General features: G+C 42.0%; 1 protein-coding gene across 4 annotated transcripts in view; it reads right to left on the reverse strand.

The window, feature by feature from the left end:
• Window positions 1-7,873: 7,873 nt before the first annotated feature.
• P2RY6 (pyrimidinergic receptor P2Y6) overlaps window positions 7,874-23,426 on the reverse strand; it is a 50,400-nt gene continuing 34,847 nt past the window's right edge. For 2 of the 4 annotated variants that reach the window (XM_070749475.1, XM_070749477.1), the window contains exon 2: window positions 7,874-11,707. In XM_070749475.1, the coding sequence (XP_070605576.1) occupies window positions 10,673-11,647 (975 nt within the window). In that variant the 5' untranslated portion in view covers window positions 11,648-11,707 and the 3' untranslated portion in view covers window positions 7,874-10,672. Of the gene's footprint in view, window positions 11,708-12,474; window positions 12,709-14,310; window positions 14,603-23,426 lie in introns of those variants that run through there. The other 2 variants (XM_070749478.1, XM_070749476.1) reach the window with 2 other exon arrangements.

Raw genomic sequence — 23,426 nt, forward strand, 5'->3', positions numbered from 1 at the left:
ATAAACTTTCCCCCCGAAGGGGCGTGGCTTCCTCTTTCCCTCCCTCCCCCCCTCCAAAGAAAAAGGAGGGATGGTCTTTTTTTCTTTTTGCAAGAATGAAATCTTTGGGAACATTCCTTGCAAGAGAAAACAGAAGGAGCAAAAGGGGGGAAAACGGGGAAAGGAGTCTGTACAGATTTGTACTCCCAAACACAGACTACAGACACACAAACATATACAAACACACACAAAGGCCTAAGCAATGGATGCAAATTGTGGCTTTCCAGTTCGGCAAGGCAACACCTTGAAACGGGAAGAAAGCCAATCGAGGTTTAAAATGCAAGAATACATTTTCCTTTGCTGGATAAATCCAGCAATGTTTTGGTACTGCATGGGATTGCCAAGCCTCCGATTTTTTGGATTGTGTAAGTGTGAAAAGAACGTCCATAAGTCACTTTTTTCAGGGCTGTTTAACTTCGATCCCTAAACAACAACAACAACAATAATAAATAATTTATTAGATTTGTATGCCACCCCTCTCCGCAGCAGACTCAGAGTGGTTTTTAAGAACTAACCTGTATTGTAGATGGGTGTTACTTAGTCTTGGCCCTTTGAAGGTATGTGTGGACTTCAACTCCCAGAATTCCCCAGCCAGCATATAGATTTAGACACACATACAGAGAGAGAAAGAGAGTGAGAAAGACAATGAGAGAGAAATGAAAGAGGGAATGAGAGAGACGATGAGAGAGGGGGAGAGAGAGAGAGAGACAATGGGAAGGAAAGACAAAGAAATGAAAGAGGGAATGAGACAATGAGATGAGAGGGAGACAATGAGAGAAAGAATGAGAAAGACTGAAAGAGAAATGAAAGAAAACGAGAAAGAGGAAATGAGAGATGAGAGGGAGAGAGAAAGGGAGGGAGACAATGAGAAAGAAAGATGAAAGAATGAGAAAGGGAGAGAGAGGGAGACAATGAGAGAAAGAGACAATGAGAAAGAAAGACAATGAGAGACAGAGATGAGAGAGAGGGGGGGAAGGAGACAATGAGAATTAGAAAGAATGACAATGAGAGAGAAATAAAGAATGAGAAAGAGGAAATGAGAGACAATGGGAGATGAGAGAGGGAGAGAGGAAGACAATGAGAAAGACAATGAGATAAATGAAAGGGAATGAGAAAGAGGAAATGAGAGACAATGAGAGATGAGAGGGAGAGAGAGAGAGAGAAAGAATGAGAAAGACAATGAGAGAAATAAAAGAATGAGAAAGAGAGGAAATGAGAGACAATGAGAAATGAGGGAAAGAGGGACAATCAGAGAAAGAGACAGACCAAGGAAGAAAGAAAGAGACAGAGACAAAGAGAATGAGAGAGAAACAATGAGAGAGACAATGAGAAAAAGACAGACAATAAGAGACAGAGCCCTAAGCAATGGGGGCACTTCCCCCTTTTTCCAAGACCACCCTCGGAAACTTCAAGAGGCCAACACAGAGTTTCGGGGGAGCAGTTGATGGGAGGCTGCCGGGTGAGCCTGCCGTTGCTTTGGTGTAATAGCCACAAACAATCCGGCCGCTGGGCCTTTAGCTGAAGGGCTCTCCAAAGACATGTTTGCCTTGGCTTGTCCTCCCAAAAGGGGGCCACGTGACCCTGGGAAACTGCGGCCCCCGTCATAGTGACAACCTCTTCCTGCCTGCCTGCCTGCCTCCCTCCTCCCCCTCCCTCCTTTCCTCCCTCTTTCCCTCCCTCCCTTTGGCTTCCTTCCTTCCTGGATTCTGTCTTCCTGCCTGCCTTCCTCCTCTTCCTCTTTCCCTCCCTCCTTTCCTTCCCTTTTGCTTCCTTCCTTCCTTCCTTCCTTGTTTCTGGTCTTCTTGCCTTCCTTCCTCCTCCTCCTCTTTCCCTCCATTCTTCCCTTCCCTTTTGCTTCCTTCCTTCCTTCCTTCCTGTCTTCCTGCGTGCCTTCCTCCTCCTCTCCCTCTTTTCCTCCCTTCCCCCTTCCTTCCTTCCTTCCTTCCTTCCTTCCTTCTTCTTCTCCATTCTCCTCCTCCCTTTTTTCTAGTTTTCCTGCCTGCCTTCCTCCTCCCCCTTCCTTCCCCCTCCTTCCTGTTTCCCTTCTCTTTCCAACACACCCAGACACCACCCTTTCCCACCCCTGCCATTCTCTTCCCTTGCTGTTCCTCTGCTTAATATTTTTCAAGCACGGGACGGGACCACGTTGATCTCTGTGGTTCTCCCAGTAGTGACTGTGTTGTCTTTCTTGCTTTCTATCCTTGTTCTGTCTCCTGCGTTCCATTTACATTTGGGATCTTGGGTTTTCTTTTCTTTTTTTAAATATTTTTTTTATTTTTCTCCACCATAAAAATATACTTACATAACAACACATGTATCTTCAATAAATAACAATATAGTGATACCTCGTCTTACAAACCCCTCGTCATACAAACTTTTCAAGATACAAACCTGGGGTTTAAATTTTTTTTGCCTCTTCTTCCAAATTATTTTCTCCTTACAAACCCAAGCCGCCGCCACTGGGATGCCCCAACTCCAGACTTTTGTTGCTGGTGAAGCGCCCGTTTTTGCGCTGCTGAGATTCCCCTGCTGGGATTCCCCTGCAGCATCACAAAAACACGGAAGTCCAGAGGTGGGGTTTCCCATGGAGGGGAGCCTCAGGGGAATCCCAGCAGTGCAAAAACGGGCACTTCGGCTGGCAAAAGGGGTGAGTTTTGGGCTTGCACACATTAATCGCTTTTCCATTGATTCCTATGTGAAATATTGTTTCATCTTACAAACTTTTCACCTTACAAACCTCGTCCCGGAACCAATTAAGTTCGTAAGACGAGGTATCACTGTATATAGTCTCTCAAATTGCTTGCATCCTTAAGATTTTTATCAATACTGTATTGATTGTTTCCTGATTGCTCAGTTGACCCCTATGACAATCATTAAGTATTGTATGTACCTCATGATTCTTGACAAATGTCTCTTTTTTTCTTTTATGTACCCTGAGAGCATCTATAGAGTGCTGGTGAGACCCCATTTGGAATAATACTGTGTCCAGTTCTGGAGACCTCACCTACAAAAAGATATTGACAAAATTGAACGGGTCCAAAGATGGGCTACAAGAATGGTGGAAGGTCTTAAGCATAAAACATATCAGGAAAGACTTCATGGACTCCATCTGTATAGTCTGGAGGACAGAAGGAAAAGGGGGGACATGATCGAAACATTTAAATATGTCAAAGGGTTAAATAAGGTCCAGGAGGGAAGTGTTTTTAATAGGAAAGTGAACCCAAGAACAAGGGGGCACAATCTGAAGTTAGTTGGGGGAAAGATCAAAAGCAACATGAGAAAATATTATTTTACTGAAAGAGTAGTAGATGCTTGGAAGAAACTTCCAGCAGACGTGGTTGGTCAATCCACAGGAACTGAATTTAAACATGCCTGGGATAAACATAGATCCATCCTAAGATAAAATACAGGAAATAGTATAAGGGCAGACTAGATGGATCATGAGGTCTTTTTCTGCCATCAGTCTTCTATGTTTCTATGTTTCTATCTGCACCAAAGACAAATCCCTTGTGTGTCCAATCCCACTTGGCCAATAAAGAAAGAATATAAGAAATAATTTTAAAAATCCTAAATCTCAATTATTCAGTCTGGGGTTTTCCGAATGTTAACTCGCCTGAGTCCCAACCTGTGCTCTGTAAATTAAATAGGTAATGAACTGCCAGTTGGCAACACGCTTCATTTCTAGGCAAAAGGTTGAGTTTAAGGAAATGCATTCCTGGGGAGTAGATACTCCAGATAGGAAGCCTTGTTCTCGCATTGTTTGCACAAGTTGGTGGTGCAACAAAGCGCTTATAGACCCCACGCCGTCACTGAAAAGCACGGAAAGTCAACCATTTCCCCCTGCAGAAACAACTTCATTGCACTTCCTTTATGATTTCAGTAATATTTATTTATTTATTTAGCTATTTATTTATTTATGTGTGTGTGTATGTGTGTATGTATTTTTATTATTTATTATTTATTATTTATTATTTATTTATTTATTTATTTATTTATTATTTATTTATTTATTTATTTATTAATTATTAATTATTATTTTATTATGTAATTATGTAATTATTTAATTATTTATTATTTGTTATTTGTTATTTGTTATTTGTTATTTGTTATTTGTTATTTATTATTTATTATTTATTGAAACACCAGAAGAGACGTCTAGAGAAGTGATGGAGGAAGAGGAAGTCCGAATCCGATCGAACACTTGTAAGAGCTCACATTAAGACTTACAAAGTGGCGCTCAAGGCGGCAAGATGCGCGTATCATGCCGCCTTGATTGCATCAGCGGAATCCCGCCCAGCCGCTCCCTTTCTTAATCAGGGGGAGTTGGGGAGCCCTTGCAGAGTAGTGCCGAGGATTTTAACACGTTTTTCGCTGATAAAATCACTCGGATCCGATTTGTTTACATTGTCTTTTTTATTGTTGTTAGCCGCCCCAAGTCTTCGGAGAGGGAAGGCATACAAATCTAATAAATACAAATAAATACAAATACAGTAAAGAATTTTTTTTAAAAAAAAAAGTTCTCAACTAAGCGGTAACACAAGGGATGTGCGCATCCCAGAAGCACGCAACAGGGTTGTGTATGCTTCAAGGGCTGCTTAATTATTATATTCCGAAACTTCCCTTTGGTGAGGAGGATGTTTAGTTACAGAATAACCCACGAATGCCTCCCGCAGAGAAGGTGGAAACCGTTCTTTTAATCAGTCACCCATTGACAAGGCTGACTGTGGCTGGGACTTTGCAGGAGGGATGGCCACAGAAGGGACCCTTGGAGGTCTTCTAGTCTAGCCACCTGCTCCAGGGGTGGCTTCTGGCTTACCTTGCTGCTGGTCCGCTCCTTGACATGCCAACGGGGTAGGCACGCACATGCGCAGAGCTAAAATAAACCCCTAGCTTCTACGCATGAGCAGAAGCAAAAAAAACAAGATGATGGCTTGGCAGGCCTGAATTGCTGCCGTTTCTAGCGACCCGGGTCACCAAGTTATTACCGGTTCCATGGAGCCAGGACGAAACGGGAGGAATAGAATAGAATAGAATAGAAAATTGAATAGAACAGAACAGAATATGGAATGGAATAGAAAATAGAAATGTATATGTGTATGTTTGTTTTTTAATAAGGGTTTTTTAGTTATTTTAATATTAGATTTGTCATATGCTGTTTTATTATTGTTGTTAGCCGCCCCGAGTCTACGGAGAGGGGTGGCATACAAATCTAAGAAAGAAAGAAAGAAAGAAAGAAAGAAAGAAAGAAAGAAAGAAAGAAAATAGAAAATAATAGAAAATAATAGAAAATAATAGAAAATAGAAAATAACAGAAAATAGAAAATAGAATGGAATGGAAAATAGAATAGAATAGAACAGAAAGAACAGAATATGGAATAGAATAGAAAATAGAATAGAACAGAACAGAATATGGAATGGAATAGAAAATAGAAATGTTTATGTGTATGTTTGTTTTTTAATAAGGGTTTTTTAGTTATTTTAATATTAGATTTGTCATATGCTGTTTTATTATTGTTGTTAGCCGCCCCGAGTCTATGGAGAGGGGTGGCATACAAATCTAAGAAAGAAAGAAAGAAAGAAAGAAAGAAAGAAAGAAAGAAAGAAAATAGAAAATAATAGAAAATAATAGAAAATAATAGAAAATAGAAAATAACAGAAAATAGAAAATAGAATGGAATGGAAAATAGAATAGAATAGAACAGAAAGAACAGAATATGGAATGGAATAGAAAATAGAAAAATGAATAGAAAATAGACTAGACTAGACTAGACTAGAATAGAATAGAATAGAATAGAATAGAAGATAGAAAATAGAACAGGACAGAATATGGAATGGAATGGAATAGAGAAGAGAATATGTAATGGAATAGCAAAATAGAATAGAATAAAAAGTAGAACAGGACAGAATAGAATAGAGAATGGAACCCGAATAGAAAAGAATAGAAAATATTTCTTTATTGGCCAAGCGTGATTGGACACACAAGGGATTTGTATTTGGTGCATATACTCTCAGAGAGGGGCGGCATACAAATCTAATACATTGAATTGAAAATTGAATAAGTGCCCTCGAGTGCCTTCCGTCCCCTGTCCTATTGCTCTCCTATATCTCCTATACCTTTCTTCTTTCCTATATTTATTCTATTCTTTCACTGATATATTTTATTCCTATTCCTTCTATTCTTTCTTAGATATATTTTACTATGAGTATATCCTCTATAACCTTCATTATATATTTTACTATACGTATACCCAATATAACTCTCATTGTGCAATGGACAATATCAATCAATAAAAATAATAAAAAATAATTCCCGTTCTGGTTGATAAGGTTTCACCAGGGATTTGTTCCTTGATCAACTTTGCAGTGTTTTCGGTCGTGGACTCAGAATTGGCTGTCCCTGTTTGTTCGATAGATGGCACTGCAGCACCACAAAATGTTTTTTTTTTAAATAAAACAGGCACAAAATTTTTTGAGTATTCTGTGCAACATTCTTGTGTTTTTATTTACTGGTTTGAAGCTGAAAGATGGCGGGAATGGCTTGACTTCCGGCCTCTCGGTGTCTTATCCTCAACTTCATTGCTATTTTCCAAGCCTGCTGGGCAGTGCCTCGGAAAGGCCACACTTGGAATCTGCATTCAGTTTTGGTCCCCACGATGCAAAAAGGATGCTGAGACTCCACAACAGTGTTTCACAACCTTGGCGGTTTGAAGAAGGGTGGGCTCCAACTCCAGCGTTGCTGGCTAGGGAATTCTGGAGTTGAAGTCCACCTATCTTCAAACCGCCAAGGTTGAGAAACACTGCTCTAGAAAGGGAAGGGGAAGAAGAAGAAGAAGAAGAAGAAGAAGAAGAAGAAGAAGAAGAAGAAGAAGAAGAAGAAGAAGAAGAAGAAGAGGAGGAGGAGGAGAGGAAGTGGAAGGAGGAGGAAGAGGAGAAGAGGAAGAGGAGAAGAAGAAGAAGAAGAAGAAGAAGAGGAAGAGGAGGAGGAGAGGAAGAGGAAAGAGGAGGAAGAGGAGAAGAGGAGGAGGAGAAGAAGAAGAAGAGGAGGAGGAGGAGGAGGAGGAGAGGAGGAGGAGAGGAAAAAAAGCAAGGAGGAGAAGGAGGAAGAGGAAGAGTATGACTATGGGATCTTTGATGATCTCTGAGTTTCATGGTTTTCTTCCAGACATTTCATGACCCAATTAGGTAACATCATCAGTGCTAGAAGGGAGAAGGAGGGGGAGGAGGAGGAGGAAGGAGGAGGAGGAGGAGGGAGGGAGGGAAGGAAGGAAGGAAGAAGAGAAGGAGGACTTTGGGGTTCTTGCTGGTCTCTGAGCTTACTTGTTGTCTTCCAGACATTTCATGACCCAATTAGGGAATATCATCAGTGCTAGAAGGGAGAAGGAGGAGGAGGAGGAGGAGGCGGAGGAAGAAGAAGAAGAAGAAGAAGAAGAAGAAGAAGAAGAAGAAGAAGAAGAAGAGCGAGGAGGAGGAAGAGGAAGATAATGACTATGGGTTCCTTGATGATCTCTGAGTTTGGTGGGTTTCTTCCAGACATTTCATCACCCAGCTAGGGAACATCATCAATGTGACCAGTTTGTTTGTCTTAAAACGCTTCTTCCTGCCTCCCGTCTCCACTTTGCTGAAATGTAGGGAGGAGTTTCCAAACGATGTGACTCTTCTAGGTCTAGGCTGAAATGAAATTTAGCTGCCATTTCATCGCCCTTTCTGGCCGAATACCCACAACTGGCTTCTATTTTATTCCACACCATTCCTGAAATACAATTGAACCCAGTGCCGAGTCCACCAAGGACCATCCACAACTGTGCCGGATTCAAACACGAAGATCTGAGCCAGATTCAAGATCCTTTGGCAATTTATTTCTAGTTTATTTTTTTGCATTTCCCAAGCAAAGAGGCTCAGGAAGGGAAGGAAAACACAAAACATCCATATATCCAACACATATTTAATGTACACATAAATTATTGTATGGGTAGTCCTCATGTTATGGCGACAATTGCCCCCAAATTTACCACTAGCTCGGTGAGAAAGTTGTTAAGTGAATTTTGCCTTATTTTACAAGTTTTCTTGCCAGAGTTGTTCAGTGAATCAGTTAGTCACCCGGTCGTTAAGTGAATCTGGACACTGCAACCACCATAAATATGAGCCAGTTGCCAATTTTCGATCGTGCGACCGTCACGATGCTGCGACAGTCGGCAACGGTGGGAAAAAATGGCCGCGAGTCATTCCCCCCCCCCCAGTTCCGTCGTAACTTCGAATGCTCACTAAACAGACAGTTGTAAGTCAAGGACTCCTTTGGGTTTTTAGTGGGTTTTTAGATGTCGTTTAAATGTATTGGGTTTGTTACACTGTTGTTATTGTTGTGAGCCGGTCCGAGTTTCCGGAGAGGGGCAGCATATAAATCTAATAAATTATTATTATTATTATTGTGTACGATAAAAACCTCAATGCACAACTTCTTGGAATTAAGGAGGAAAAAAAGAGAGCAGAATTTAAGGGGATTTTCAACTCTGCTTCCAAGTTCTGTTTTCAAACTTAAGTGCAAAAAATACCATTTTTTTTTAGTCAAAATCTTTGCTTCTGGTGGGTTGCCGGATTTATCCTGGGAAGATATTCCAGGATGCATAGAGAACGGACAACGGGTTGCGCAAGGGAGCTGCACATTTTTTGGGATCCTGGGGGTGGAGATCAAAGGCTCCCCCATAGCTAAGATTGACCGTAGAAAAAGACCTCCTGGTCCATCTAGTCTGCCCTTATGCTATTTCCTGTATTTTATCCTAGGGTGGATCTGTGTTTATCCCAGGCATGTTTACATTCAGTTCCTGTGGATTTATCCACCACGTCTGCTGGAAATTTGTTCCAAGCATCTACTACATTTTCAGTCAAATAATATTTTCTCACGTTACTTCTGAACTTTCCCCCAACTAACCTCAGATTGTGCCCCCTTGTTCTTGGGTTCACTTTCCTATTAAAATGCATTTTACAAAGATGGTTATCTCCTGGTTCACACCAGTTTGGACAAACTGGCAGTGACCAGCTGGTGACCTCACGGAACCGGTTCTGTCGGTCTATGGGCACCACCATCTTTTTTTGGATTTTTTGAGCAGAATTTTTGGGGGGAGGGTTTTTTTCCCCCCTGGGTTGTTTTCTCTCTTCTGCGCATGGACCACCCTCTTGTTTTCAGCTATTTTGGGGGGAGGAATCTTTTTGGATTTTTTTTGGCACTGTACATGGGCACCCACCAAGCGCACATGTGATCACGTGGCGCGGGAGGAAGCCAAGGGTTAGTAATCCCTTGTAGATCCTGCGTAGTTGATCCCCTCTCCCACAAAAGGCTTTTAAATCCACAGATCTCACAGGTCGCATGGGGACATTCATATGTCTGTTGTCTTTCCAGTAACATGGATGCCAATTAAGTCTTTAGTCAATCCACAGAACGATGGAAACTAAACAAGGTGAGATCCCACCTGGAACTAAGGAGAAATTTCTTGACAGGGGGAACAATTCTCCAGTGGAACAACTTGCCACATGACGTGGTGGGTGCCCCAACACTGCGGGTTTTTAAGAAGAGACTGCAAAGCCGTTTGTCCAAAACATCCTAAGGTTTGAGCAGGGGGTTAGACTAGAAGACCTCCAAGGTCCCTTGCAAACTCTGTTGTTCCACCATAAAATGCATCACGGCAGGCCCTTAACTGCACATGAATTAAATTAAAAAGGGTGCCGTTAGCAGCATTCCCCCGGATGTCAATATTTAGTTTATTCACGTGTTAAAGCACCCTATTCCCTTTTTTTATTTTTAAAAAAAGTGTGCACCAGTGGTGGGTTTACTCCCCATTCTGCAAACCGGTAAGCCGCCGGGGATACTTCTGGGCATGCATGGAAGCATCGCGCATTGCGCAAACCAGTAACAATGGGATTTAGAATGCCACTACTGGTGGGTGTTTATGAAGGTGTGACTTGAGTCCTGGTGGCACAGTGGTTAGAGTGCAGTATCTGCTGACTGCTGGTTGTAGTTCACCAGTTCAAATCTCACCAGGCTCAAGGTCGACTCAGCCTTCCGTCCTTCCGAGGGGGGGTCAAATGAGGACCCAGATTGTTGGGGGCAAGACCCTCATTCTCTAAACCACTTAGAAAGGGCTGTGAAAGTACTATGAAGCGGTAGATAAGTCTAAGTGCTATTGCTATTCGATTAGCAATACTAGCTTGGGGTTTTTCCCTTCCGATGATGTTGGTTGTTGCGGTTTATTAAAAACAGACTTCACAGTTCCCGCTTCGAATTTTCCTGCTCGGTCTCTCCTTCACACAATGGGAGACTCCGAAGATCTCCCGAGCCATTGGTCCCATCAATCACCCTCCATCGGATGAAGAATGATCGCAGTCAAAAAAAACCTACGGATGAAAGGAATGGAGGGCCAGGACAGTATTTACACTGTATCGTTCGCCTTCCCTACGAGAAGAGGTCGGCATGGCCTCCAGAACTGGTCCGACAGCTCACGTTAGGCCGTTTTCTCCCGCCGGTTGAGCCCCAGGGCGCCAAGCAACAAAGAAGGGGTGACGCCAAGGGAGAAGACCACCAGCCTGTCCTTCGTAGAAGATCAGATCTTCCTCCCGAGGACGCCCCGTTCGGTCCGCGTCATCACGAATCATGTTTCCACTTGGAGCTCACCTTGTCCAGTAGATGTCGCGTACTTTCACGGAACTTCCTCTGCGTGAAATAGAAGAGGATGGGATCCAGCACGCTGTTCATGCTGGCGAAGGGCCGGGTGCACTTGTAGGTGATGGCAAAGGCCTGGCGGGTGAGGCAATGCACCTCCGGGAACGAGCGGATGATCAGGTAGATGGTCTTGGTGAGGTGGAAGGGGAAGAAGCTGACGGCGAAGACGAGGACCACGATCACGATCATGCGGATGGCTTTGTCTTTCTTCTTGCGGACGGCCAGCCCAATCATCTCGTCTTTCTGGCACAGGATCTTGGTCATGCTGCAGTAGCAGCCCAAGATGGAGAGGAAGGGGATCAAGAACCCCGTCACCGTCAGGGTGATGCCGTAGGGGAAATACCCGGCCGAGTTTTCCGGCGTGCTCAAGTCGTAGCAGACGGTCCGGTTCCTCTGGATGCCGGTGGAGGCGTAGAGGAAGGTGGGCAGGCACTGGGCGGTCACCACGATCCAAACCAGGGCGCAGATGCCCCAGGTGAAGCGTTTGCCCCGTTTCTTGTGCCACGTGGAGAGCGGGTAGCAAATGCCCAGGTAGCGCTGGATGCTGATGCAGGTGAGGAAGAGGATGCTGCCGTGGAGGTTGGTGTAGAACTGGAAGCGCACAAACCGGCAGGTGAAGTCGCCGAAGGGCCAGTAATCCTTCTGCGAGTAGTTGTAGATCAGGAGCGGCAGGGAGCAGACGTAGAGGAGATCGGCCACCGCCAGATTCAACATGTAGATCATGGTCCGAGTCAGGACCTTCCGTGAGAACCAGATCTGGACGATGACCACGAAGTTCAAGGGAAAGCCCAAGACCAGGACGACGGAGTACACCACCGGCAGCAAGATCTGCTTGAACTCTTCGTGGTACGTGCAGGAATTCGTGACGGAGGTGGTCGGAGTGGAATGGTTGTCCATCCTGGGACCTCTGGGGGGCGCTCTGCTCTCACCTCGGATTGTCCGTCTGGTGCAGTGAACCTGGAGTGAAGGACAAAGAATTAAGTTAGATGGATTTCTTTTCTTGGCTTTCTTTCTTTCTTTCTTTCCTTCTTTCTTTTTGTCTCTCTTTCTCTCTCTCTTTCGTTCTTTCTGTCTGTCTGTCTCTCTCTCTTTCTTTCTTTCTTTCTGTCTCTCTTTCTGTCTCTCTTTCTTTCTTTCCATCTCTCTTTCTCTTTCTCTCTTTCTTTCTTTCCTTCTTTCTGTCTCTCTCTCTCTCTTTCTTTCTTTTTTTCCCTTCCTTCTTAATTAGCTTATAATGTAAAGTACCAGAATGCAAAACAAAATTGGAGGAAAATAAGGGAGGGAAAGGTTGTTAGGGAAAAAGGGAAACAAGAGAGAAAAGGCTTCTGGCTCCCTTTGATGCAGTAGAGCATCAAATCTCACGTTTTAACTTTTACGGAATGGAATGGAAAGGAAAGGAAAGAATAGGAAAGAAAGAACGAAAGAAAGAAAGAAAGAATAGAATAGAAGGAAAGAAAGAAAGAAAGAAAGAATAGAATGAATGAATAGAATAGAATAGAATAAGGAATAGAGTAGAATTCACAACTTCTGGAGGCAGGTTATTCCATACAATCTTGGTATTTCTATAAGAACAAACCTATTTAATTGGTAAAATCACACAAAGTCCAGACAAGGTTTCCAAGTACTGTAGAAGCAAAAGTAATTGTGTTGGGGTGTTTTTTGTTCTTTAATCAAAGAAGTCAATTTGGCCATCTTTACATTTAGATGGTTAAATTCTCTTTTACCTCCCAATCTTGTCTCAAGAGTTTTAGCCCGGGTCTCCAAACTTGGCGACTTTAAAACTTGTGGACTTCAACTCCCAGCATTCCTCAGCCAGCCATGGCTGTACACTTTTTAATATATCTCTGAGCATCAGAAACGCTGCCTTGCTATGATCTCTGCAGGCCAGGAGGTGGCAGTCTCACCCCAGTCAGAAGCCAAACTGGGTTGCTGAAGCAGAGCCCAGGTGACAGAGAGAGAATGAGGGAGGGAGGGAGGGTGAATGAGTGAGGGAGGGAGGGAGGAAGGAAGGAAGGAAGGAAGGAAGGAAGGAAGGAAGGAAGATAAATTAGGGAGGGAAAATGGGATGGAAGAAAGGGAGGGAGGAAGGAATGCGATAAGTAAGGGAAGGAAGGAATAAAGAAAGGGAGAGAGGAGGTAAAGAAGGGAAGGATGAAAGGGAGGAAAGGAGGGATGGATGGAGAAGGGAAGGAGGGAAGGAAATTGAGAGGGAGGGAGGGGAGGAAGGAAGGAAGAGGGAGGGAGGAAGGAAGGAAGGAAAGAAGGAAGGAAAAAGATAAAGAAGAGAGGGGGAAAGGGAAGGAAGAAAAGGAGAGAGGAAGCAAATAAATAAACAGAAGAAGAAAGGAGGAAGGAGAGATAAGAACAAGGAAGGAAGCAAAGATGGAAATAGAAGGAAGAATGAGAAGGAGGAAAAGTGGAAGGAAGGCAGGGAGGGAGGAAGGAAAGAAAGAAAGAAAAAGATAAATTAGGGAAGGAAAGGGATGGAAGAAAGGGAGGGAGGAAAGAAAGAAGGGGATAAGAAAGGGAAGGAAGGAAGGAAGGAAGAAGGGGAGGGAGAAAGGAGATAAAGAAGGGAAGAAAGAAAGGGAGGGAGGGAGGGAGAAAGCAAATAAATAAACAGAAGAAGAAAGGAGAAAGGAGAGATAGGAACAAGGAAGGAAGCAAAGATGGAAGCAGAGGTAGAAGGAAGAACGAGAAGGAGGGAAAGGGAAGGAAAGGGAAAGTACAAGGAAAGAAGAAAGAAGGGAATTAAAATCTGAGGGATGGAGGAAAATATGAAAGGCTGGAGAGAAACAAATGAGGAAGGAAGGAGAAACGAAGGAGAAAAAGAGAGGAAGGAAAGCAGAGAGAAAGCGAGATAGAAATATATATCTTTGACGGCCAGAATAAAAAAATGATGCAAAGTAAAATGAACGAAATTTATGTTTAGCATCCAAACAATTTGTTGCCAGGCGACGGGAACATTTAAATAATATAAGGTGTCTGCTCACGTTCACGGTTTGGCAATGCGAAATAGGAAATCTTTGTTTTATTCTATTATTCTCCAAGGAATAGGGAGGCGTTACTGTTTGCAATCAGATCAGACCTTTCAGAGTCCAGATGAAAAATTATGGGCATGTTTCAGCGCAGCACCACCATGTAAAGTGAAAAATTAAGTCCACAGCAACAAGCAAACAGAAAGAAGGAGCAACCACAGAGAGTTACAGACAAGAGATTTAATAATTGTCAAAAGTTCTCTATACATTTCCTAGAACAGGGAGTGGGAAATTGTGGCTCTTTCATGAACTGTGGACTTCAATTCCCAGAATTCCCTGGCCAGCATGGAAAACTATGGCCCTTTCAGGACCCGCGGACTTCAATTCCCAGAATTCCTGAGCTAACAAAGGGAACTATGTCCCTTTCATGACTGCGGACTTCAATTCCCAGAATTCCTGAGCCTGAGCTTGGAAGTCCATGCGAAAGGCAGGTTCACTTAACAACCCTGTTTCTGACCGCACGACTGCGGGGATTCGCTTAATGACAGTGCAAGAAAGGTAATAAAACAGGAAAGAACTCACTTAATAAACATCTCGCTTAACGGCAAAAATGTTAAGGCTCCATTGTCGCCGGAAGTCGAGGACTGCTTGGGTATCTTCTCCAACATGCAGGCTAACTTCCCTCATCCGATTCCTGCCTTCAATCCATTTTTTGCGGGTTGCGACAATCTAATTTGCCTTCGAACGAACAGAACTGACCGGTGTTCACCCAGAGCGACAAGCACAACCCACAACTTACAACTACAGCATAGCCCATAAAATCATCTGTTACAACGTCCTTCCTGTCAATGACGACTTCAGCTTCAACCCCAACAACACACGAGCACACAACCGATACAAACTTAAAGTAAATCACTCAAAACTCGACTGCAGGAAATACAGCTTTAGTAACCGAGTAGTTAATGCCTGGAACTCACTACCTGACTCTGTAGTATCTTAATGTTTGCATGTTGATAGTATTCTATAAATGTAGATATTGAAATACTGATATTAATAAGGAAATATATTGAAAGTAAAAAATACAGTTAACCGTATGAAATATGACAACAGTATAGTTTACTGTGAAAAGAAGAGATTTAGAAGTTGAAATTTTTCCTCTTTTCCCCCCAGTTTTTTTCTCATTCTTTTTTCTTTTTTTCCCTTTGTTTGTATGTCTGTTTATATGTATTTATGTTATGTTATGTGTGTATAAGTCTAATCAATGTTCTAAATGTATTTATAATATTTATATCCAATAAAAAATTATTTTTTTTTAAAAAAAGTTGATGCCTGGAATTCACTACCTGACTCTGTAGTTTCGTCACCTAACCCCCAAAACTTGACCCTTAGACTATCCACTGTTGACCTCTCCCGATTCCTAAGAGGCCAGTAAGGGGCGTGCATAAATGCACCAGTGTGCCTACTTCAGCTTCAACCACAACAACACACGAGCACACAACAGATAAAACTTAAAGTAAACTGCTCTAAACTCACTACCTGACTTTGTAGTATCATCACCTAACCCCCAAAACTTGACCCTTAGACTATCCACTGTTGACCTCTCCCGATTCCTAAGAGGCCAGTAAGGGGCGTGCATAAGTGCACCAGTGTGCCTACTTCAGCTTCAACCACAACAACACACGAGCACACAACAGATAAAACTTAAAGTAAACCGCTCTAAACTCACTACCTGACTCTGTAGTATCATCACCTAACCCCAAAAACTTTACCCTTAGACTGTCCACTGTTGACCTCTCCCAATTCCTAAGAGGTCAGTAAGGGGCCTGCATAAGTGCACCAGCGTGCCTTCCGCCCCCTGTCCTTATGTTTATTATTAGTACCAATATCATGTATATAAACATTGTTATATCTGCATCACATGTTTTTGCTGAATCTAACAGAGAAAAAAAACATATTGTTATATCTTTGTGTACTACCAATAGTTGCTTGGCAAAACAAACAAACATTCAAGGAGAAGGGGCATTTATAACTGGCTGTTACAGACAATTTTATTAGCAGTTTGTTTTCAAACACAGACCAGTCAGATTAGGCTGGGGCAGGATTAGACTGGGAAGTATAAAAGGCAGGAAAAAGCCATTTTAATTTGCACTTCAGATCACAGAGAAGGAGAAGAAGGTAGTGCTGTTTACTTTTTGCATTTGCATTTTTTGAATTCAAGGATAAGGGGCATTTATAACTGGCTGTTACAGACAATTTTATTAGCAGTTTGTTTTCAAACACAGACCAATCAGATTAGGCTGGGGCAGGATTAGACTGGGAAGTATAAAAGGCAGGAAAAAGCCATTTTAATTTGCACTTCAGATCACAGAGAAGGAGAAGAAGGTAGTGCTGTTTACTTTTTGCATTTGCATTTTTTGAATTCAAGGAGAAGGGGCATTTATAACTGGCTGTTACAGACAATTTTATTAGCAGTTTGTTTTCAAACACAGACCAGTCAGATTAGGCTGGGGCAGGATTAGACTGGGAAGTATAAAAGGCAGGAAAAAGCCATTTTAATTTGCACTTCAGATCACAGAGAAGGAGAAGAAGGTAGTGCTGTTTACTTTTTGCATTTGCATTTTTTGAATTCAAGGATAAGGGGCATTTATAACTGGCTGTTACAGACAATTTTATTAGCAGTTTGTTTTCAAACACAGACCAATCAGATTAGGCTGGGGCAGGATTAGACTGGGAAGTATAAAAGGCAGGAAAAAGCCATTTTAATTTGCACTTCAGATCACAGAGAAGGAGAAGAAGGTAGTGCTGTTTACTTTTTGCATTTGCATTTTTTGAATTCAAGGAGAAGGGGCATTTATAACTGGCTGTTACAGACAATTTTATTAGCAGTTTGTTTTCAAACACAGACCAGTCAGATTAGGCTGGGGCAGGATTAGACTGGGAAGTATAAAAGGCAGGAAAAAGCCATTTTAATTTGCACTTCAGATCACAGAGAAGGAGAAGAAGGTAGTGGCCCGCGCGCCTAACGGCGCGCGAATCATATAACTATAAACCAAAATCAGCAAAGTTTGATAGCAATAGGGATTGTTGATTTTCCTGCTAAGTACTTGTATTTCAATACATTGTTAAGATGACTGGCTTGGTGCAGTGTAACATTTGTTTGGCTGTTGTCTTCCGTAGTACCTTGTGGAACTTGGGGTACTGCCCTCTTTGCATAAGGACATCTAGGTTAGATGGCGAGATCTCTAGATTGCAGTCCTTAGTTTGTAGCTTGCAGTCAGAAGTGGAAAGATTGTCCCAGCCACGTGCTGTAATGCAGCCATGTGTCCAGCCTCCACTTCCACAGCGCCCCCCGAGGAGGAGGGCTGTGTGGACAACTGTCGGTTCAGGAAGATTGCGTGCAGTTGAGCAAAAACATAGCAATTTTGGTCTCTCTGTATCGAATTCCTATAGTGTTCTTGCGGATTTAAATAGTAAGGATGTTGGAGATATTAGCAAGGTCCCTCAGGCAGAGAATGAGGGGATGTTCAAAGGGGAAGTTGTCGTAAATGTCACCAAACCATCAAGTACAGCTAGTAGAAATAAAAAGAGGACACATTTTCTTGTGGGTGATTCGACCGTTAGAGGTGTTGATTTGGGACAGAGCAAGGATGTGGTTAAGGTGCTGAGGTGTCTCCCAGGGGCCACTGCCAGCAGGGACAGGAGGCGGATTACAAACATTGTTAAGACTGTGAGTAAAGGTAATAATGTTGATGTGGTGGTGCATCTTGGCACAAATGATTTGTCCCAGAGAAATGTTAATGTAGTAAAAAGAGATTTTCAATGTCTAAGTGTGGAGCTGGGTAAAATAACTGATTCAGTGACTTTCTCAGAGGTGTTACCGGTTTGTGGCCAAGAGGATAAAACAACGTGTATCAGAGAGTTTAATGTGTGGTTAAGGCAGTGGTGTAAAGCTGAAGGTTTTGGCTATGTAAGTCATGATGTCAGTAGGTGGTCTAATAGGGAGTTGTTTAAGAGGGATGGTTTGCATCCATCATACAGAGGTACCCAGGTGCTCGGTGAGGAATTCAGAACTTTTTTGGACAGGCATTTAAACTAGGTAAAGGGGACAGAGATGTAACTGATGTGGGTGATTTCTGTCCCCGACCAATGAGGATAAAGCAGTTTTTGGAAGCTTATGAAAAGGGAGCTGCAAATAATATAGATGTAGTTGTTGATGATAAGGGGCAAACTAATAACGAAAATAATGTTCTTCGGGTAATGTGCACAAATGCTCGAAGCTTGAGCAACAAGCTCTGTGAATTAATGGCCATAATATCTAGAGATAATTTGGACCTGGTTGCCATAACTGAGACATGGTTTAAGGATTCTAATGAATGGGAAATATCCATACCAGGATATACACTGTATAGGAAGGATAGAATAGAGAGAAGGGGAGGTGGAGTAGCCATTTATATTAAAGAAAGTCTAAAAACAACACTAATTCAAAATACGTGTCAAGATCTAGAGACTCTCTGGATTTGCATGCAAAATAAAGAAGGTTCTGTCATTAGAATTGGGGTGATCTATAGGCCTCCAGGGCAATCCGAGGAATATGACAACAAGATGGTGGGTGAAATTACCCAAATGGCAGTAAAGGGAGATATTGTGGTTATGGGTGATTTCAACATGCCTGATGTTGACTGGAATATCCCCAGTGCCCTTACATGCAAAAGTAAGAATATAGTAGAGGCCTTTACAGGAGCAGCTCTGGCACAGCTGGTTAAGACACCAACTAGAGGGGAGAATATTCTAGATTTAGTTTTTACGAATGGGAATTGGGTTTCAGATGTCAAGGTGGGAGAAAATTTAGGTTGCAGTGACCATCTATGTTTGTGGTTTGATGTAAAAACTCATTGTGAGCAATCCTATAATGCAACCAAAGTATTGGATTTCAGAAAAACAAATTTTAATGCAATGGGAGAATATTTAGATAATGAATTAAAGGGGAGGGATAAAATGGCAGGAGCGAGCATCCAGTGGACTGTATTAAAAAAGGCCATCTTAAAAGCCACTGGACTGTATGTAAGACAAATAACTAAAGGTAAAAGGAAGAAGAAACCGCTATGGTTTAGCAATGATGTAAGGGCTATAGTCAATGAAAAAAAGGCTGCCTATAGGAGGTATAAAGAGTCTGGAAGTATAGCTGATAGGGAGGTATATAAAATGAGACAGAAGGAGGCGAAACAGATAATATATGCTGCTAAAGCCTCAAAAGAGGAAGAAATTGCCAAATCTGTAAAGAAGGGGGATAAAACCTTCTTCAGATATATTAATGATAAGAAGAAGAAAAACTGCGGCATCACGAAGCTTAGTACCGGGAATAATACATGCATTAATGGGAATAAGGAGATCGCTGACCATTTCAATAGCTACTTCTGTTCAGTTTTCTCAAAAGACACCTTACAAAATAATACTATAGAGGGATATAGCATTGCTTCCAGCTGTACGGATTCAGCTCCAGTGATCTTAGAAGCCGATGTCTTAGAAGAACTTGAACGATTAAAGATAAATAAGGCAATGGGTCCAGATGGCATCCACCCCAGAGTTCTTAAAGAACTCAGATCTGTCATTGCTACCCCCCCTGACTGATTTGTTTAACCAATCCTTGTTAACAGGAGAAGTTCCTGAGGATTGGAGAATGGCCAGTGTTGTGCCTATTCACAAGAAGGGCAGTAGAGAAGAAGCTGGTAACTACAGGCCAGTTAGCTTGACATCAGTTGTAGTTAAAATGATGGAGACTCTACTCAAAAAGAGGATAAATCAGCACCTAAAAAACAATAACTTATTAGACCCAAATCAGCATGGCTTTACTAAAGGCAAATCATGTCAGACTAATCTCATTGATTTCTTTGACTATGTCACAAAGGTGTTGGATGAAGGTGGTGCCGTGGATATTGCCTACCTGGACTTCAGCAAAGCCTTTGATACGGTTCCACATAAAGAGCTGATAGATAAATTAGTGAAGATTGGACTTAATCCCTGGATAGTTCAATGGATTTGCAGCTGGCTGAAGCGTAGACATCAGAGAGTTATTGTTAATGGCGAGTATTCTGAGCAGAGTCAGGTTACAAGCGGTGTGCCACAAGGATCTGTTCTGGGTCCTATTCTTTTTAATATATTTGTGAGTGACATAGGGGAAGGTTTGGTAGGGAAGGTTTGCCTATTTGCCGATGACTCTAAAGTGTGCAATAGGGTTGATATTCCTGGAGGCGTCTGTAATATGGTAAATGATTTAGCTTTACTAGATAAATGGTCTAAGCAATGGAAACTGCAGTTTAATGTTTCCAAATGTAAAATAATGCACTTGGGGAAAAGGAATCCTCAATCTGAGTATTGTATTGGCAGTTCAGTGTTGGCAAATACTTCAAAAGAAAAGGATTTAGGGGTAGTGATTTCTGACAGTCTCAAAATGGGTGAACAGTGCAGTCAGGCGGTAGGGAAAGCAAGTAGGATGCTTGGCTGCATAGCTAGAGGTATAACAAGCAGGAAGAGGGAGATTATGATCCCACTATATAGAATGATGGTGAGACCACATTTGGAATACTGTGTTCAGTTCTGGAGACCTCACCTACAAAAAGATATAGACAAAATTGAACGGGTCCAAAGACGGGCTACAAGAATGGTGGAAGGTCTTAAGCATAAAACGTATCAGGAAAGACTTAATGAACTCAATCTGTATAGTCTGGAGGACAGAAGGAAAAGGGGGGACATGATCGAAACATTTAAATATATTAAAGGGTTAAATAAGGTCCAGGAGGGAAGTGTTTTTAATAGGAAAGTGAACACAAGAACAAGGGGACACAATCTGAAGTTAGTTGGGGGAAAGATCAAAAGCAACATGAGAAAATATTATTTTACTGAAAGAGTAGTAGATCCTTGGAACAAACTTCCAGCAGATGTGGTAGATAAATCCACAGTAACTGAATTTAAACATGCCTGGGATAAACATATATCCATCCTAAGATAAAATACAGAAAATAGTATAAGGGCAGACTAGATGGACCATGAGGTCTTTTTCTGCCGTCAGACTTCTATGTTTCTATGTTTCTATGTAACAAATAAAATAATAAATAAACAAACACAAGGACCTAACTTGAAGCAAAGCTGGAAATAGGTGTGAAAAATGCAGTGGTGCCTTCTTTCTTTTTTTGAGGGTAAAGAATTTATTTTTATTTTCCTCTCCAATCACATGTACAAAAAAAAAGAAAATACCATTAATTTTAAGTTATATTACAATATATCATTTTTACAATTTCGGTATACATAGTTTAACCAATGCTACCTCCTTCACATTTGACATCTGAACAAAAACAATTACTCCAATTTCTTATATAAATAACAAAAGGACTATTAGTCAATATACATTTTAGGCTGTTCCTATTCTATTTATTTATTTATTTATTTTGTCCAATACACAATACATATTGAAGAGGATAGACATGAAGTATTATATAGAGAGAAAAGATATAAAAGTAGAGGAGAAGATATATGAAAGGAAGAAAAGATATATGAGATATGAGATAAGGAGAGACAATTGGACAGGGGACGAAAGGCAGGCTAGTGCACTTATGTACGCCCCTTACTGACCGCTTAGGAACCTGGAGAGGTCAATCGTGGATAGTCTAAGGGAGAAATGTTGGGGGTTGGGAGTTGACACTACTGAGTCTGGTAATGAATTCCATGCTTCGACAACTCGATTGCTAAAGTCATATTTTTTACAATATTAAGTTTGAATCTGTTGTGAGCTCTTGTGTTGTTGCGGTTGAAGCGGAAGTAGTCATTGACAGGCAGGACGTTACAGCATATGATTTTGTGGGCAATACTTAGATCGTGTTTTAGGCGACATAGTTCTAAGCTTTCTAGACCTAGGATTGATAGTCTGCTTTCGTAGGATGTTCTGTTTCGAGTGGAGGAGTGAAGGGCTCTTCTGGTGAAGTATCTTTGGACATTTTCTAGGGTGTTGATGTCCGAGATGTGGTATGGGTTCCAGACAGATGAACTGTATTCAAGGATGGGTCTGGCAAAAGTAGGAGAATCCAGAAATACAGAATATGGAGATTTCGCAGCTCCAGAAATACTTGGGAACAGGGAAGATATTCCAAGGGCCAAAAGATTTGAATTCCTCTGCAGGCTGGCTGGGAACGATGGGCTCTGAAGACCAGGCCTGTTTGGGGGTTGGAGGTATCCTGTTAATGTTCTCCTATAGCCTTGTGGGTCAAGGTTGTGCGTCTGACCCATCCTCGTGCGTGGGATGGGCTGGCCACGGTCCATCGCGACCAAAGTGAAGGTCAGGCCACCTCGGTCAAACAATGGGCGGCTGCTCACTCCCACAAACAAATAGACACGGTGCGAACGGCGGGAGGGAACGAAATCAAAAAGACACAGAATTTAATATTTGCAACTCAAGGTTGAAGGGTGGATGTGTGTGTGGGTTATTTAGGGGTCTTTTGAGTTCGGTAGCTTTCTTGCAGGTGTTTTGTGACACAACCAGGTAAGGTTGTCAGGGCTAGAAGGGAGAGGAGGTTATGGAGAGGAAGAAGAGGAAGAGGAGGAGGAGAAGGAAGGAAGGAAGGAAGGAAGGAAAGGAAGGAAGGAAGGAAGGAAGGAAGGAAGGGTCATTTTCTTGCAGACATTTCATGACCCAACTAGGGAAAAAGAAAGAAAGAAAGAAAGGAAGGAAGAAAGAAAGAAAGAAAGAAAAGAAGTGAACAAAGGAAGAAAAGAAGGGTTGAAATGAAGGAAGAAAGAATAAAGAAAGAAGGGAAGGAAAGGGAAAGAAGGGAAAAGGAGAAAGGAGAAAAGAAAGGGAAAGAAGGAAGGAAGGAAAGAAATAAAGGAAGAAAGAAAGAAAAGAAGGGAACAAAGGAAGAAAGAAGGATTGAAATGAAGGAAGAATGAATAAAGAAAGAGAAAGGAAGGAAAGGGAAAGAAGGGAAAAAGGAGGAAGGAAAGGGAAAGACGGAAGAAAGGAAAGGAAGAAAGAAAAAAGAAAAGAAGGGAAGAATGGAAGAAAAGAAGGGTTGAAATGAAGGAAGAAAGAATAAAGAAAGAAGGGAAGGAAAGGGAAAGAAGGGAAAAGGAGAAAGGAGAAAAGAAAGGGAAGGAAGGAAGGTAATAAAGAAAGAAAGAAAGAAAGAAAGAAAGATTGGTTGTTTTCTTGAAGACATTTCATGACCCAATTAGGTAACATCCTCAGTACTAAAAGGGAAAGGAGGTTGTGGTGAGGAAGAGGAGGAAGAGGAGGAGGAGGAATGAAAAAAAGGAAGGAAGGAGGGAAGGAAAGAAAGAAGGAAGGAAAGAAAGAAAGAAAGAAGGAAGGAACGGAAGGAAGGAAAGAAAGAAAGAAAGAAAGGAGAGGAAGGAAGGAGGGAGGGAAGTAAGAAAGAAAGAAGGAAAGGAAGAAAGAAGGAAAGGAAGAAAGAAGGAAAGGAAGAAAGAAGGAAAGGAAGAAAGAAGGAAAGGAAGGAAGGAAGGAAGAAATTGAGAAAGAAAGAAAGCTAGCTGGGTTGTTTTCTTGGAGACATTTCAGGACCCAACTAGGCAACATCCTCAGGGCTAGATGGGAGAGGGGTTTGAGGGGTGGAGAAGTGGGAGGACTAGGAGAGGGGGGGAGGACTAGAAGGCGGAGCAATTTGCTCTCTACTTGTAATATAAACAGA

The sequence above is a fragment of the Erythrolamprus reginae genome, chromosome 4 (genome assembly GCF_031021105.1).
Source record: "Erythrolamprus reginae isolate rEryReg1 chromosome 4, rEryReg1.hap1, whole genome shotgun sequence".
NCBI classification, from domain to species: domain Eukaryota; kingdom Metazoa; phylum Chordata; class Lepidosauria; order Squamata; family Dipsadidae; genus Erythrolamprus; species Erythrolamprus reginae.